At 49.7% G+C, this 16,363-nt stretch overlaps 1 protein-coding gene across 4 annotated transcripts in view; it reads left to right on the top strand.

Annotated features, from left to right (window-relative positions):
• Positions 1-16,363, top strand: part of PKN1 (protein kinase N1) — a 31,060-nt gene that overhangs the window by 8,419 nt on the left and 6,278 nt on the right. For 3 of the 4 annotated variants that reach the window (XM_072602079.1, XM_072602078.1, XM_072602077.1), the window contains exons 2-22: positions 1,143-1,464; positions 2,164-2,300; positions 3,419-3,551; positions 3,932-4,077; positions 4,317-4,527; positions 5,432-5,623; positions 5,747-5,856; positions 6,001-6,144; positions 6,408-6,483; positions 6,559-6,697; positions 7,492-7,597; positions 7,867-7,946; positions 8,025-8,100; positions 8,199-8,290; positions 8,413-8,589; positions 9,073-9,135; positions 9,279-9,355; positions 9,478-9,620; positions 10,188-10,295; positions 10,537-10,617; positions 11,458-13,246. In XM_072602079.1, coding sequence (XP_072458180.1) covers positions 1,143-1,464; positions 2,164-2,300; positions 3,419-3,551; positions 3,932-4,077; positions 4,317-4,527; positions 5,432-5,623; positions 5,747-5,856; positions 6,001-6,144; positions 6,408-6,483; positions 6,559-6,697; positions 7,492-7,597; positions 7,867-7,946; positions 8,025-8,100; positions 8,199-8,290; positions 8,413-8,589; positions 9,073-9,135; positions 9,279-9,355; positions 9,478-9,620; positions 10,188-10,295; positions 10,537-10,617; positions 11,458-11,661 — 2,817 coding nt within the window. In that variant the 3' untranslated portion in view covers positions 11,662-13,246. Of the gene's footprint in view, positions 1-1,142; positions 1,465-2,163; positions 2,301-3,418; positions 3,552-3,931; positions 4,078-4,316; positions 4,528-5,431; positions 5,624-5,746; positions 5,857-6,000; positions 6,145-6,407; positions 6,484-6,558; positions 6,698-7,491; positions 7,598-7,866; positions 7,947-8,024; positions 8,101-8,198; positions 8,291-8,412; positions 8,590-9,072; positions 9,136-9,278; positions 9,356-9,477; positions 9,621-10,187; positions 10,296-10,536; positions 10,618-11,457; positions 13,247-16,363 lie in introns of those variants that run through there. The other variant, XM_072602080.1, reaches the window with a different exon arrangement.

Raw genomic sequence — 16,363 nt, 5'->3', positions numbered from 1 at the left:
CCCAGTTACACACAGCCTTTACCATTGGCCTGATTCTGACTTAATGCTTCTCTGAGCTTTGGGGAAAGAATATGTTCCAGGGGATTGGGATGGGGAGGGGGAGGAAGGCAGCCCTTTGCACCAAGTAGAAAAGGATTTGAGGTCAACGATCAAATCAGAGATGGGTCCTTGGGCCCCTCCATCCAAGAAGTCTGTACCCAGCACCTATGGTATATATGACCAGGACTTTGTAGGGCTATGTTGGCTGGGAGGCAGGGACTTGGCCTTATCCAGTCTGCAGGGGAGCTCAGACTCCCTATTCTCCGCCTCCCTCTCTTGAAAACTGTGAATCACTGTAGGGATGGGGTTCAGCTTAAAAGGGTCATAGGTCCCCAGAGGGTAAAGGGCTGGAGTAGTCAGTCATAGCTTTCTGGAGGCAATGGTATTTCACTTCTGAGGATAGAGAGAAAGGGAAGGAATTGCATCTGCCAAGGTAGGAAAGAGTCTAGCCTGTTCTGGGGTAGGAGAAGGGGAATTTGGGGGAGCACAGAGAAAAGTAGGAAGGGAGTATAAGGATTTGGGTTCAAGCCCTAGATCTGTAACTTACAATGTGACCTTGGGCAAATCACTTCCTTGCTATGGGCCTCACTTTCCCCCTGTGTAAAATGAAAGAAGGTTTGTCAAGGTCCTTTCTAGTTAATAATCTTTAGGTCTGTGAAGGTGGGGAACCCAGGTTCAGGAGCTTTAAAATGCTGAGGAAGCATAGCATTTAGAAATGGAAGGGACTTAAGAGTCATCTGGTCCAACCCCCTCATTTTATGGAGATGGTTGGGGTGGGGGTGGATGAAAACAGGCATGACTTGCTGGAGGTCACATAATAGCAGATATGGGATTCACAATCCAAGTATCTGATTTAAGCCCTTTTCCACTGTCTCTGCTTCTTCAGACGAAGGGATTTGATGGGGTGCTCCCCAAGCTGTCTCTTCCAGCTCTCAATCTTGTGATCCCATGAGGCTGGGCTTGCCATCAATGTAAGGCTGAGGAGGCTGAACATGGTCCCCCCCCCCCCCCCCAGTTAGGTGTTTCCTCCTGTCCCCTTGGGTTCTTTGGGATCCTGAGTCCCCAGCACGCTGAGCTATGGCCTTTCTCTGTCCTCTCCACAGAGCGAGCCCGGGAGCTGGTCAGTGTTGGAGCAGCTAGGCCTGGCAGGAGCAGACTTGGCAGCCCCAGGGGTACAGCAGCGACTGGAGCTGGAGGTGGAGCGGCTTCGGCGGGAGATCCGAAAGGAACTGAAGCTGAAAGAGGGGGCAGAAAACCTGCGGCGGGCAACCACAGACCTTGGCCGGAGCCTGGGGCCAGTGGAGCTGCTGCTTAGGGGCTCCACCCGCCGCCTGGACCTGCTGCACAGCCAGCTGCAGGAGCTCCATGGCCTGGTGGTGCTGCATGAACCCAGCCAGGCCCAGCCCCAGCTGGGCCAGGCCCAGGGTGAGCAAGGTGCTAAGGTCCCTGGGGAAGTGGCCTGAAAAGCTAAGAGACAGCAGAGACACTGGGCCCTGGGGGGAATCCTGCTGGGTGTGAGGAAGAGTCCAGGTTTGGGGCAATCTTAATGCCAGGGGCTCCAAGGAGAAAAGAAGACTAGGCTCTTGTTGGTCCAGGAGCCCTATAGAGATACCTATGTAACATCTCTGGATGATTATAAAATGGGAGAGGCCTACGGCCACTCCTCATCTCCTAAGGCTGTCCTTTGAGCTGAGGGGTAAGAAACCTAGGTCTAGTCTCTAAACTCTTGTCTCTACCAGGAAATACTGGTAGTTTTTTTTTGGGGGGGGCGGGGGGAGGCATAGACAGGTCAGGATTCCAGACCTCCAGCTTCCCAGCCCCCAGCTTGTCTTTCTGGCTTAAAGTGGAAACCACACCAGCAGCTCCCCTTACCTCAGCTCCCCATGAAATATTCAGACTTCAGGCAGGCAGAGCAGAAGCAAAGCACCTAGCTGCTGGGCAGTGGGACATTAGGGTTCCCAGTTTAGCCACTTACTTTTCAGGGAGAGAAATCTCTAGCACCCCAGGAAGAAAGAGGGAAGCTTGGACTGCTGTATCCCAGGATCAATCAGTCCCACCCAGGGAATTCCTGGCTAGGTACTGGGCAGAAGTGACTCTGACTTCTCCCCTCTCTGTGCTTCCCAGATGGTCCTCAATCCCCCAACTGCTCGGCCACCAGTCTGAGTCTGGTGGCGGGCTTGGAGAAGCAGCTGACCATCGAGCTCAAGGTCAAGCAAGGGGCAGAAAACATGATCCACACCTACAGCAATGGCAACACCAAGGTGAGCTCACAGTGGAGGCTGGGGCTGGGAAGGAGCACATTTCCCTAAGCTCTTCTGCTAAAGACTGGGGGGACAGGGAAGGAAGGGCTAGGAGAACCTTAGCTTGACCAAGATTTGGCTAATGCATCTGTTCTAGAGTGAAAGGAGCCCCAGACTCAGTCAGAGGACCTGAGATAGAACCTTGTACCTACAGTTCACTGTAACCTTGGGCAGAAAAATCCCTTTCCCTTTCTGGGCCTCAGTTTCCTATCTTTGAGGTGATGATCTCATGCCTTTCAGCTCTACCATTTCATGATTCTAAGTTAGAGGCAGTCTGTAGAGCTCTGTTGAAGATTGATGGCAAGTCACACTGACCCACTGGCCATCCCCTATTCCTATCCTTCCTCCCTTCATCTCCAGGGTCCTGGAATTTAGAGTCAGAAAGGGCTTTTACAGAGCATTCTAGTTCAACTCTTATTTTACAGATGATGAAACTAAGACCCAAAGAAATAATTTGCATAAGAAATAGAGATTGTGGCAGAACAGATTCCAATCAAGTCAGGGGAGTCTAAATCCAAGGCTCTTTCCACACTGCTGGACTGCCCTCTAGGTTAGGTCTGGAGGCCCCCTGGGCAATAATAATGCTAAAGGGAGGTCCTCTGGACCTCTGTTTCTTCTGCAATTGCAAAATGACTTAAGTCCCTTCCAAACTTCACTAGAAGCCCCTTCTTCGACTCTGAATTGTAATATGATCTCCCCCTTTTCTGGGTCTCAGTTGTTTCATCTGTAAATGAGGAAGTTTGTTTAGACAAGTGCTAAACTCTCAGTTCTGACTTTCTATGGTTCTATAAGGACATACATGGACAGAGTGATTAATAGACATGTAAACCTAGGTGAATAAAACATAGACAGGTGGACATATACAAGTCCACCAGCCCTGGGGCATGTGTGCACGGGCACATACACACACATTCTTCATGTGCCAATACAAAAACATCGTCCTGCAGGAACACACGCTTGATCTCTATCCCACTCTCACCAGGCGCCCTTCCCCTCATTCTTTACTAGTTAGGGGAGGGAGGAGGGTGAGTGGTTGGTGATTTCTCCCTCACCTTTTACCCATTCCATCTCTCTTCCAGGACCGGAAGCTGCTGCTCACTGCCCAACAGATGCTGCAGGACAGTAAGACCAAAATCGACATCATCCGCATGCAGATTCGAAGGGCCTTACAGGCCGGGCAGCTGGAGAACCAGGGCTCAGAGGAGTCACAAGGTGAGCCCCCGCCCTGGGAAAGTGCTGCCCCCCCCCCGCCCCGCCCTGGGAAAGTGCCACCCTCCCCTCCCCACCCCCCAAGCCCCCCGCCCCCACCCAAGTCACAGGCTCCTTCCCCAGCCAGAGAGAGACACGAGGGAGGAGGAGGCAGAGACCAACGGACAGATGCAGAGACAGACAGACCGAGCCAAAGCCAGCGGGAGGGTCAGACTGGTGGAGGGAGGGAGGGAGAGCCTGTCTTAGTGTGTACGATTGTACTGGAGCCCCAGTGTATGTCTGCAGCTAGGTGTGCAGTGTATGTGTGTCCTGGAGTATCGTCGCCGCTGGTGGGATGGGGGAGACCTCCTTCCACACGGACGTTAACTCCTCGGTGGCCACAGGGGGCCCGGACCTGGGGGCAGTGGAGCTGCGCATCGAGGAGTTAAGGCATCACTTCCGAGTGGAGCACGCGGTGGCAGAGGGGGCTAAGAACGTGTTGCGCCTGCTCAGTGCTGCCAAGGCCCCTGACCGCAAGGCTATCTCTGAGGTACCTGGCTAACGAGACTGAGAAGGAGATGCAACTGGAGGCCTCGAGCCAAAGGGGCGGGCCTATGGGGGCGTGGTCTGGGGTGGATGGACGGGCATAGAGGATTGTGGAAAACTAGAAGGGGGAAAGGTTAACAGGGATAGTAGCAGAAGGGTCCTTTGTGAAGGCACAGATTCCCTGGTCTTAGGGTCCCTTCCTCTTCTACTTCTCTGCTCCCTGTATATCCCACCCTACTTCAGGCCCAGGCCAAGCTGACAGAGTCCACCCAGAAGCTGGCACTGCTTCGGGCAGCCTTGGAACTACGCCTTGGGGAACTGCCTGCAGACCACCCCAAGGGGCGACTGCTGCTGGAGGAACTGGCGATGGCTTCATCCTCTGCCTTCAGCGCCCGCCTTGGCCCTTTCCCTGCCACTCACTACAGCACACTCTGCAAACCCTCGCCCCTCACAGGTGTGCCTTCTGACCAAATACCAGACACCTAGGAGTCCTAGCCCTTGCCCTAGCACTCCCAGGTCCCTGCCCAGACCTTGCCTCTCTATCCCCTGGGGCCTATGCCTATAGCTCTATGAACCCCATCCCCAAGCATACTAGCCCTAAATGGTCCAAACCTTAGCCTTTCACTTTCCCTAGATGGTCCAAACTTATCTCCCTCACATTTTCCTGACTGCATTGTTCAAACACTAACCCAACAAGATTGGACTCCTGTGACTATACTGGATTAGTGTTGCCAAGCCCACAAAGTCTTATCCAAACTCTCTGCCCTACTGGATCTTAGCATTTGGTTACTAGTATCTCAGGCCCTGGCTTCAGAATCCCCAGTCATTCTCCCTGCCCAAACCAAGGCATTGATTCCTAGCCTCCCAAATCCAGTTACAAATCTCTATGTCTTGAAGATCCCAGAGCACCTATCTCATCCCCCCATATAATCCTGAACTTCAACACCTCTCCTTGGCCTAGTGTGTCCCTCAGATCTCTCCCTGATCCTCTCCCCAAATGGTTATCCCAACTCGATTCTCTCATTTCGTTAGGACACTGAGGTCTGGTTTCCAGCTCTACTTCAGTCCCATAAACTCCACAAAGCCCCCCGCAAACTCTCTAAGATCTAGGTTTCAAATTCTACCCTTCACATTCCCTGCTTATTCCCTTATCTACTTTCTTCTTCTAAGTGTCTGAAGCTAATACTTTCTGCTTCTAGCTACTTTGCCCCTTGCTTCCCCTGGTCCCCAGTTCCAGATGTTCTTCAGAATCCTTGCATACAGGTCCCTGCATCATCCCCTCTCCAGGACTTCAGCCATAGCTGGGGGTCATAAACCTTACCCTTTTTAGTGCCCTACTGATCTCCCTCTCCCCACAGGGACTCTGTCAGTACGTGTGCTGGGCTGCAGTGGGCTTCCTGAGACTGTCCCTTGGAGTTCTCCACCAACTTCAGGGAATTCAGGCACCCCGGAAGGCCGTGCCCCCTTCCTGGGCCGCCCAGCCAGGGGCCTCTATAGCAGAAGTGGCAGCCTCAGTGGCAGGGGCAGCATCAAGACTGAGGAACCAACCAGCTGAGTATCCCTCTGATACACTGAGAGAAATGATAATATTGGGGCTGAGTTTTCATGGGTAGATGCTGGGGAAGGAGATCTGTGGAGAAAAGGAACTGACTGACTTCATGGCTTCTTCACAGATGAGGTCAGTGCTGTGCTCAAGGTAGATAACACAGTGGTGGGCCAGACACCATGGAAGCCATGTGGCCTGAATGCTTGGGACCAGAGCTTCACCCTGGAGCTGGAAAGGGTAAGTGTTGATGGAAAAGGGTCCAGGAGGGACAAGGAACCATGTTGGGAGCCCACAACTCTAGGGTGGTGCTGTTGCTATGGTGGAGGGAAGGCCATGGAAACACAAGGACCAAGGACAGCTCCCATGTGATCTGCCCCCTAGGCACGAGAGCTTGAACTATCTGTGTTCTGGAGGGATCATCGAGGCCTGTGTGCCCTTAAGTTCCTGAAGCTTGAGGATTTTCTGGACAACCAGAGACATCAGGTGCAATTAGAGTTGGAGCCTCAAGGCTGTCTTCTGGCAGAGGTATGGCCCTGGACCCCTATATCTCCCAGGAGCCCTAGATCACTGTGCTTATCCTTTCCCAGAGCTTCAAACTTCTTAGGAATACCTACTGTCTTCATGCCACTAGCCTTTCCTAAGACTGCCAGCTGCTGGAGGTTCAGCCCCCCGCCTCCAAACCTCCTGCTAGGATCCTGCTCTCTGAAGCCCTGTCCCCCTGTCCTCCACCCATAGTCCTGGCCTAATATCAGAGATCATAGTTTGGGGGCATCTCCCTTTCCTCCCAGGTCATATTCCACAACCCAGTGATTGAGAGGATCCCACGGCTCCAGAGGCAAAAAAAGGTGTTCTCCAAGCAACAGGGTGAGTGAGGTGGGTTGGGCAAGAAGGGTAAGAATCAGGACTTTGGTGCATAACCCTTTCACCCATGATGTTCAGGGAAGGCTTTCCTTCGAGCTCGGCAAATGAACATTGACATCGCTACATGGGTGCGGCTCCTTAGGCGACTCCTTCCCAGTGCCAATTCTACCGGCACTTTCAGCCCTGGGGCCGCCACAGCTGAAGGCCGAACCTCAGGGTAAGAACCCCTTTGCCCAACTCCTCTCCCTTCCCCAATCTCTGTTCACGTTCGAATCTTCTGATCTGACACCTTTATCACCTGAGCATGTGGAATAAGAAACCCTGGTACCCCTTTCCTCAAACCCTTAGCAAATAGGCTAAGGAACCTAGGGCCTGGGATCCCCCTCCTTCAAAACTCAAGTTTATAGGATAAGGAATTTTAACTCATATCCCCATCTACCCTTTTCTTTCAGCATCTTTCTGCTCCCTTGCATATGGGATTCCCTACCTCTCACATTCTTTCCAAACACTAGGAACTGAACTCAGTCCTCTGTTTAGCTCTTGTCCCTTACCCCTTAAACAAGCAAGAAAGCAAGTATTTATTAAGCATCTACTATGTGCCAGGTTCTATGTATACAAAGACCTGCCCTCAAGGAGCTTACTTTCTTGCTAGGGCAGACAAACATGGATATGCATGTGTAGGTATAGTCAAAATAGATACAAAGTAATTTTTTGGGGGGGAGCATTGATAGTTGAATGGATATTTTAGAAAGTAGTACTTGTTTAGTCTTGAAGGAAACTAGAGATTCTAAGAAAGAGATGAGGAGGGAATGCATTCCAGACACAGGAGACTGACCTGCCAAGGCACAGAGGTGGGTGATAAAGTATTTTGTGTGAGAATGTGTAAGTTGGCTAGCCTGTAGAGTGTTAATGTTTAGTAAGACTAGAAAGGTAAGTTGGGGCAAGGATTTGAAGAGCTTGGACACATGGACACACTGACAGCCTACTTGTCCTCCTCCTCTTTCTCTGTAGGGACATTTCCATTGAGAAGCTGAACCTGGACTCTGATAGTTCCACCCAGAAAAGTCCCCTGGATCTACTCTCCAGTCCCTCTAGCCTTTCTAGTCCCTCCTCTTTGGTGAGGATCCCTTCACACTAATGTGGGGGGAGGGTGCTGCTGACTGGGTATCTCAGCTCCCTGCATTTAGAGATTAGGGAAGTTTTACAAAGGGGAGAGTGGAGGCTGAGTCAATGGTGATACTGACTCACTGACAGCCAAAGCTAGAAGCCCAGGTTATCTGAGTCCCATTTCCTGATCAGAAATGAAGACCCTTTGGGAAAGGGGCATGGGCAAAAAAAGGAATTTGGAGGTGAAAATGAGTACTTCCCTTCATCTCCCCTGACCAGAGTCCCAGAAGCCAAGATACTCCACAGTCGCTGGAATTAATGCCAGAAGACAAAGAGAGTCCCGGACCTACCCCATCCAGGTAACTCTACCCTCCCTTCACCCCACTCCCTTTCTATCCATATGCCTGGATTTCTACAAGATCCTTTCTCCCCACTAGCCCCCTGAGGACTTCCCCACTGAGCCTGAACGACTTCAAATTCCTGGCGGTACTGGGCCGAGGCCACTTTGGGAAGGTGAGGTGGGAGGGGCCGGGAGGGGAGCGGGCTGATCCCTGGATCCTCTGGAGTGGGGGGATGGACCCTGAGTCATACCTGCCCGCGCCCACCCCCAGGTGCTACTATCTGAGTATCTGCCCAACGGGGAGCTCTTTGCTGTGAAAGCCCTAAAGAAAGGGGACATAGTGGCCCGGGACGAGGTGGAAAGGTAAGGTGGAGAATGGGGCGGGGCTGAGGCAGTGGGAGTGGGGGGAATGGGGGGGGTTTGGGGAGGAGGAGGACTGGGGGCCGAGCTTCTGACCATCGGATTTTTCCTTCCCCGCTCCTCAGCCTGATGTGTGAGAAGAGGATTCTGGCCGCGGTGACGGGCGCAGGCCATCCCTTCTTGGTCAACCTGTTCGGCTGCTTCCAGACCCCTGAGCACGTGTGCTTTGTCATGGAATACGCGGCAGGCGGGGACCTCATGTTGCACATCCACAGCGATGTCTTTACAGAACCACGAGCTGTGTAAGCCCCTCCCCAAGCAAACTCCTGCCCTATCCCTGTCGAGGCCTAGAAAGCGGAGCTCCTGCCGTGCAGGCTATGCCCCATCCCGCTCCCTCAGGTGCCCTGCTCCTTACAGTCATGCTTATTCCCTGTTGCTGTTTAGCCAGTTAGTGGTGTCCGACTCTTAGCGGCCTCATTTGGGGTTCCCTTGGCAAAGATACTGGAGTAGTCTGCCATTTCTTTCTCCAGCTTGCCTTGCGCAGGGTCATGCAGCTAATAAGTGTCTGAGGTTGAATTTGAACTCACCTAGTTGCTTGCTGATCCCCTGCCCTCTCCTAACATTCACACTCCTTGGTCCCCATGGGCTCCTCCCATGTGCCAGACATCTTCCGCTTGTTCCCCGCCCCACTCCTGTGGAGAACCTCCCTCCTTCTCCTGGAAACACCCTTTCCTAGCTCGCCCCAGACAGAAATGCAGCCGCCTCCTTCATTTTCCTCTCTACAGCTTCTATTCGGCTTGTGTGGTGCTGGGGTTGCAGTTTCTGCATGACCACAAGATTGTCTACAGGTGGGCAGAGAAAGGCCAGGAGAGATTTCTCTGTGTGTGGGGGTTGGGGGTGGAGAGGGGTTTAGGCTCAGGTGTGGGTGCAGAGCGGGACTCGGACCCAGAGCACAGGAGGAGACCCTAATTATTGCCCCCAAACCCTCTAGGGACCTTAAATTGGACAACTTACTGTTGGACACCGAAGGCTATGTCAAGATCGCTGACTTCGGGCTCTGCAAGGAGGGTGAGGGCCAAGGCCTGGCTTGGGAGGGGAGGGACCTGGTAAATGAAGGCAGAGTCAATGTGCTGGGATGGGGAATCTCTCCCCAATACCTTCTCAACTCCTCCTTTGCTGTCCACCTGTAGGCATGGGCTTTGGTGACCGCACCAGCACATTCTGTGGGACCCCAGAGTTCCTGGCTCCTGAAGTGCTGACTGATACATCTTACACCCGGGCAGTGGACTGGTGGGGGCTGGGCGTACTGCTCTATGAGATGCTGGTGGGGGAGGTGAGTCCTGTGATCTCTGTTTGAGGCCCCATTTCCTGGTGTCCTTGGCACTGATTGGATGTTAGAATGGTGTGGGAATCATAGGATAGCAGATTGAGAACTGTAAAGTAGCTTAGAGGTCAACTAGTTTCACCTCTGTTTTACAGAGAAGAAAACTGAGACCTGAAGAAGTTAAGTTTGGGTCATTTAGTTAATAAGTCTCTGAGGCAGTGTTTGAATCCTGATCTTTTTGTCTTTAATCCAGTGCCCAAGATACTTAGCCAAAAGAGGCTTTTATCCTTGTACCTGGTTTGGGAGACAAGGCTCTGACAGACCCAAATAATTGGGATTCCCTACAGGGTAGTGTTCTGGGGGCTGAATTATAGGAGCGCAGACTGACAAGGTTAAAGGATCTTCCTGAGGGAGTTGAGACTTGGCCTGAGACCCCGAAGGAGAAGGGGAGAGGAGCTAGGGACAGCATGCCAAGCCTGCTTGGCAATAGGAGGCATGGGCCGTTTGTGATATGAAGGTGGCTAGAGAACTAGGGGAACCAACTTCCTTCCTACGCTTGTCTTTCTTCCCTTCTAGTCTCCATTCCCTGGAGATGATGAAGAGGAGGTGTTTGACAGCATCGTCAATGATGAGGTCCGCTACCCCCGCTTCCTCTCCACAGAAGCCATTGGCATCATGCGCAGGGTGAGGACTACCCCAGCACACCTTCACCCCTGTTCTTGACCCTGTGGGCCCTGTTCCATTCCCTGCTTATTGTGCCCACCATCCGATGTTTGGGTCTCTTTATCTCCCTCAATCAGGTCAAGACTGGAACTGGTTTGTGGAGGGTTCTTTGAGCTCCAAAGAGAAGGACCTAGCATACTAGCTTCATGGGGGTTAAGTGTAGGGAATGAGGAATGAGGTTCTAACTCTGCTCTCTTCCCAGCTACTTCGGCGGAACCCAGAGAGACGCCTGGGCTCTGGCGAGCGGGACGCTGAGGATGTTAAGAAGCAGCCATTCTTTCGGGTAAGACCCCTGTGCCTCAGTTTCCTTCCTGACATCCTACCTTCTTTACTCTCTTATGCTTTGTGTTTTCCTTCTCCCTGTATAGTCTATTTCCCCCATCTTCCTACATTTTGTCCTTTCTGCCTACTCACCACATCAATTTGATATCCCTTCCCCCATTTCCCTAGAGCTACTTGGTTACACTGGGGGGACAGTGTAGAGGTAAGTTTAAAGGACATGTGACAGTGGGAAGAATCAGTCTTAGGGACACTCTAGTTCATGGTTGCTGAAGGATACCAAGGTCACTTTTGGTGAGACATTGGGGTAAAGTGAAGGATAATGCTGGGGATATGGGAATTGGGGGGGAGACTCAGTATCATGTTAGAGGAACACTGGGGTGTTAGAGAATGGGACATTTGGGTTGGTCCTGGGAGCCCTGGGTATCAATTTTAGGAGAGACCAATTAGAGTTGGGTGGAGGAAGGATAGTTTTAGGGAATACTGCTAGTGTGTTACTGGGGACTAGGGATAAAGTTTGGGGGACCCTGCTGGATTGAATTTAGGAACATTTGAGGAGGAATGGGAATACTGACTTAGGTCACCTAGTAGATAGAGTGCTGGGCCTGGAGTTCAAATCCTCAGGTCCCAGACACTTATAAGATGTGTGGCCCTGGGCAAGTCATTTAACTTCTGCTTGCCTCAGTATCTTTCAACTGTAAAATGGGAATAATAACAGCAACCACCTCCCAGGATTGTTGTGAGGATCAGATAAGATGATATTTGTGAAGTACTTAGCTCGGTACCCGGCACAAAGTAAGTTCTATATAAATGTTTGTTCCCTATTCCCTGCACTCCTCTCCAGACCCTGGGCTGGGAGGCTTTACTTGCTCGCCAGCTGCCACCGCCTTTCGTTCCTGTGATCAAGGGCCGAACAGATATCAGTAACTTCGACGAGGAGTTCACCGGAGAGGCGCCAGCTCTGACACCACCCCGGGAGGCCCGGCCCCTCTCAGCTGCTGAGCAAGAAGCATTCAGGGACTTTGACTATGTCTCTAAAGGCTGCTAGCACTGCCTCTCCGCAAAGGACAATGAATGGACCGAACCCTTCTATCCACCCCATTCTCTGCAGTTTGTAGTTTTTAAAAGGCCTTTGGGGCTTGCCCCATCAGAGTAGCCTCTGCCTCCTTCTTATGCGCCAAGGGTTGTGTGGGGATGGGGGAACTCAGTGCCTAGAGAAGTGATGGGGAGGCAAGCAGGGGAGCCGCCTATTATCTGTGAACTTAGGCACGTAACTGCTTTGAGCTTCATCTTCCTTATTGCAGAGGCAGAGATGATCGATTAAGTCTTTTCTAGTCTGAAATCTATGGTCCTGTTTTCAGATGACTTGACCTGGAGGGGAACACAGGGTCTTGAGCGTTCTAGTTTTGTCTTTGGTGGGAGAAGGACCCGGAGAGGGGCTTCCGCTGAAGAAGGAGATTTGGAGGGCTGTAGAATTCTGAAGAAAGCCAGAGATTGAATCTGGAAGGAGCCGAGAAACTGACAGCTAAGAAAGATTTAAGCTGAAGGAGGAGGAGATCTGCTGGGGGAGAGGAAAGTCAGTGAAGGTAATGGGGTGAGGCTCTCAAGCTGCTAAGAGGAAAAAGAAACGACGGCCCCACATTTGAAGACCCTCATCTGCAGTTTGCCACAGTGGTTCTCCAGGAAAGCTTCTATCAAGAAGGAAAGAGACCCTGAGGACTTCACTTGTAGCAGAGTACAGAGAGCTGGGAAAAATCTGCAATGACCTGTAGAGAGTTGGAGATGATAGATGCCTCGTGTTTATATGTGTGTTGTGGCCACATTCTGTTAACTGTTATCTGTGCTCAGGGTGCAGGCTGGCTTCCCTCCTAGAAGGCAAGGTACCCTACCCAGACAGGCTCATGCCTCTCTGCTCTCCAGGTTACCAGGGAGACTTGTGGTCCTTTAAAAAGGAGAATGAATGGTTTCAGGGGGAAAACAAAAGAAACAAGATTTGAAGAAGCAGCCAAGAATCCTTGGGAGCTCTTAAGGGGGAAGGAGAAATGGAAGAAAGACCATTGAACCCTCTGAGCTCTGTAACATAGAATGAGGCTAGTCCTCAAGAGGAAGGGGCTGGATGCTGAAAGCAGTTGGTTCCTCTTCCTCCAAAGAGTGATGATCTTCATTCACAGGTGAGAAAGAATCCAGGAAGGGTAAGAGGAAGAGGAGGTCAGGAGTGGCGATTGTGGACATCTCTGCAGAAGGGCTAATAAGGAAGCTCTTTGTCACCCTGATAATAGCAATTTTTTTAAAGTCTGCTATCTTCCTGGAGCATATTTCCAGGAAGTACCAGAGACCCTCCCAAGACTTGTCAAGCTATATGGTTGCTACTTACTTCTTGTGATCCAAGTGTTCACAAATGTTTCTGCCAAGAAGGCTCTAGAAAGCTCTGCTGGATATTAAGAAGCCCTGGGCAAGAAATCAAAGTCACTGCTATTGCTTGAAGGGAAAGACTTCAGATTTGGGGAGTGAACAGCTGGTTTAAGAACATAGTGTCTGAATATGGAATATGGATTTCTGGATCATAGAATAAAATATAAGAGTGACATGCCCCTGGTCAGAGACTGACTGCACTAAGGGCTGTTAAGAATTTATTTGCCTGTTGTTTCAATTGTGTTTGACTTTTTGTGACCCACATTTGATGTTTTCTTGGCAGAGACATTGGTATGGTTTGCTATCCTTTTCCAACTCATTTTTACAGATGAGGAAACTGAGGCAAACAGGGTGACTTGCCCAGGATCACATAGCTAGTAAGTGTCTGAGACCACATTTGAACTTGGGTCTTCTTAACTCTAGGCTTGGTGCTCTAGCTGCCCTTGTATTTGCCTAGAGAGTTGAAAATGAATGAATGAATGAACAAATGAAACATTTATTAAGCATTTATCATGTGCAAAGCATTGTGCTACATTCTGGAACTACAAATCAAGACATAAGACAGTTAGTTCCTTCAAGGAGCTCCCATTCTAATAGAGCAGACAATACATATGGAAGGTATCAGCTGTAAGTCAGATGAAAAGGTCCTGTGATCATAAGGATACAGCTGCAAAGCGGATGATCACGTCTCCTCTTTAATCTTGTTTCCACTGATAAGATCATACCGTGTTCTTATGTTAAAGCAATGAACAGTGCCAAGGGTTTTGGTTGCAAGGACTCTCTTTTGGGGATCTTCAGGAGCTGTGGCTGTAGCACCTGTAAGAGCAATCTCCTGGCTCTGTCTCCACAGGGTATGCTTCCCAGGGTGATGGCTGTGTGTATCACACTGGGCTGGGAGCATTGCTGCTCCCAAAGCTCTTGGGTTCAAGGTTCTGGACTCTCTTCATCAGAATTAAGGGAACATGGTGGTCAAGGTGGTGGTGATGGGGGTGATTTAATTTGCCTGACACATGCAACTTCCTGTCACTCCCTCATGGTGCCTTGCTGCTTTAGACAGGCAAGTAAAAAGGAAGTGGTAGAGAGGAGACTGTCCATGTACATACACCATGCTTGAGAGCATGGAGACTTGCTACCATGTAGGAAGAAAAGTAGTAGAGATACCCCAGAACTGAAGGGGACATGCAAGGAAGGAGTCAACATTGAAATACTTCAGATGTCTCTAAACATAATACACAAAGTTCAGGTAAAAAGCAAGGGAAGCTAGATCTCTTAATTCCAGGAAGTCAATTTTAACTCAGAAGTGTAACGGACATTTGATAGGCTGTCAGACTTATGACTAAAACATGGTTCTGAAAGGGATACACATACCTTATTTAAGAGAGGTAGGATAGGGAAAAGGGTGGGGTAGGGTGGTACAGAGTAGAACTACCTATTTTGAAGATTTACCCATGTATGAGGAAATACAGTGAACCAGAAGCATGGTGAATAAATCTGGCAGAAACAGAAATACTATTTCTGTCTAAGCGTGCTCCAGTCTACCTGAATATTAAGAAGAACTAAGTAAGGAATTTGGGAAAAGTTCACAGCCATGAGGGGGCACCTCCATGATTCAGACATCTGTTGATATTCTTTCTCTACCCAAAGTGGATGAACTAATAATTTCTGGACTCACTTTAGTGAAATAAAATTGCACCTTCCATCCCAATTTCATGCACACTTGGGGCAATGGATATACCTTCTGTATGTTTCTGTGTACCCCTCAGCTTTTCAGGCTCAAAGCAAGTGTCTCACTTGTTAAAGGAACCAGTGAGAGAAACTTCAATTTCTAAATCTGATTCTGAACAACGAAGATGAACTGCCTGCTGTGATAGAAATGATGGTGACCTGAGATTGTCAAAAGTTAAACAAGGAGATGGACAGTTAGGTGGTGAAGTGGATAGAGTGCCAGCCCTGGAGTCAGGAGGACCTGAATTCAAATCCATCCTCAGACACTTACTAGCTCTGTGACCCTGGGCAAGTCACTTAACCCTCTTTGACTCAGTTTCCTCATCTGTAAAATGAGCTAGAGAAGGAAATGGCTAACCACTCCAGTATCTCTGCCAAGAAAACCCCAAATGCATCCATGAAGAATCAGACATGCCTGAAAAACAACAAAATGGAAAAAGAAGATGGAATCCAGGTATAGTCCAAAATCATCTAGATTTAAATAGCACTTCTTAAACATGGGTCATGACCCCATATGGGGTTGTGAAAAATTTGGCAACAGTAAAAGGTTTCTGAATGCACAACAACACAAAATTAATTAAAAATCAAATGAGTAATGAATTCGAGGTGTTTCTGGCAGCACTTGGCAGTGTTGCATCATGCACCTTCACGGCAGCCTTGGTTCTGGACACAAAGCATTTGTACTTGGTGCTTTTCATGCATCACACAACGCCAAGAAATGATGCCAAAAACATCCAAAGGGGTCTCCAAGGGAAAAAGTTTAAGAATCCCTGAAACTTAAAAGAACAGATTTCAAAGGCTGGAGAGGAAGGTTAGGAAAGATCCCATGGCCTAAAATTCTACTGGGGAAGTCAGCCCAGGAGGAACAGGACACTCTCTTGAATGAGGAAGAAAAGAGAACGTTGTCTTAAGAGGAACCCATTGACCACCTTAGGCTTTTTAAGATGTGAATGAGGGCAGGTAAGATAAATGCAAAAGCATGACCTGGTTTCATAAGAATGGTGTCAGCCAGTCATTAAGAATTTCTTAAGTATCTACTATATGCCAGGCACTCTGCTAAGTGTTGGTGATAGGGAAGGAGGTCAAAGATAGTCTTTGCCCCCTTTTGCCCCTTGCAATCTAGTGTCAGCAATTCTGAAGCTCACAATAAGCTGGGTCTGGCAAATATTGTGTTTTGGAGAAATAAGACTACTACTCAAGGTGGACGGAATGATGATAACCAACATCCTAGGGAAGAAGCACTCATTTCTTTTTTCCTTTCTTCCTTCCTTCCTTCCTTCCTTCCTTCCTTCCTTCCTTCCTTCCTTCCTTCCTTCCTTCCTTCCTTCCTTCCTCCCTTCCTTCCTTTCTTCCTTCCTTCCTCCCTTCCTTCCTTCCTCCCTCCTTCTCTTCCTCTCTCTTTCTTCCTTCCTTTCTTTCACCTTTGTTTTATTTGCCAAGAAGGAGAGACTATGGACAATAAAGGACACAACAAAAATGGGCCTTAGGGAGTCAACACACAAGATAAGTAGGAAGTCTGAGGGCACCTGGTTTCCCTTGATTTCATAAGCTGCCTCTAAACACAAAGACCTGGCAGATATCATTGCTGAACCATTGTTAAGAATAATGATGCT

The sequence above is a fragment of the Notamacropus eugenii genome, chromosome 4 (genome assembly GCF_028372415.1).
Source record: "Notamacropus eugenii isolate mMacEug1 chromosome 4, mMacEug1.pri_v2, whole genome shotgun sequence".
Taxonomy (NCBI): Eukaryota; Metazoa; Chordata; class Mammalia; order Diprotodontia; family Macropodidae; genus Notamacropus; species Notamacropus eugenii.
The sequence above is the reverse complement of the archived record's forward strand: the minus strand, read 5'-3'. Positions and strand labels throughout refer to the sequence as shown.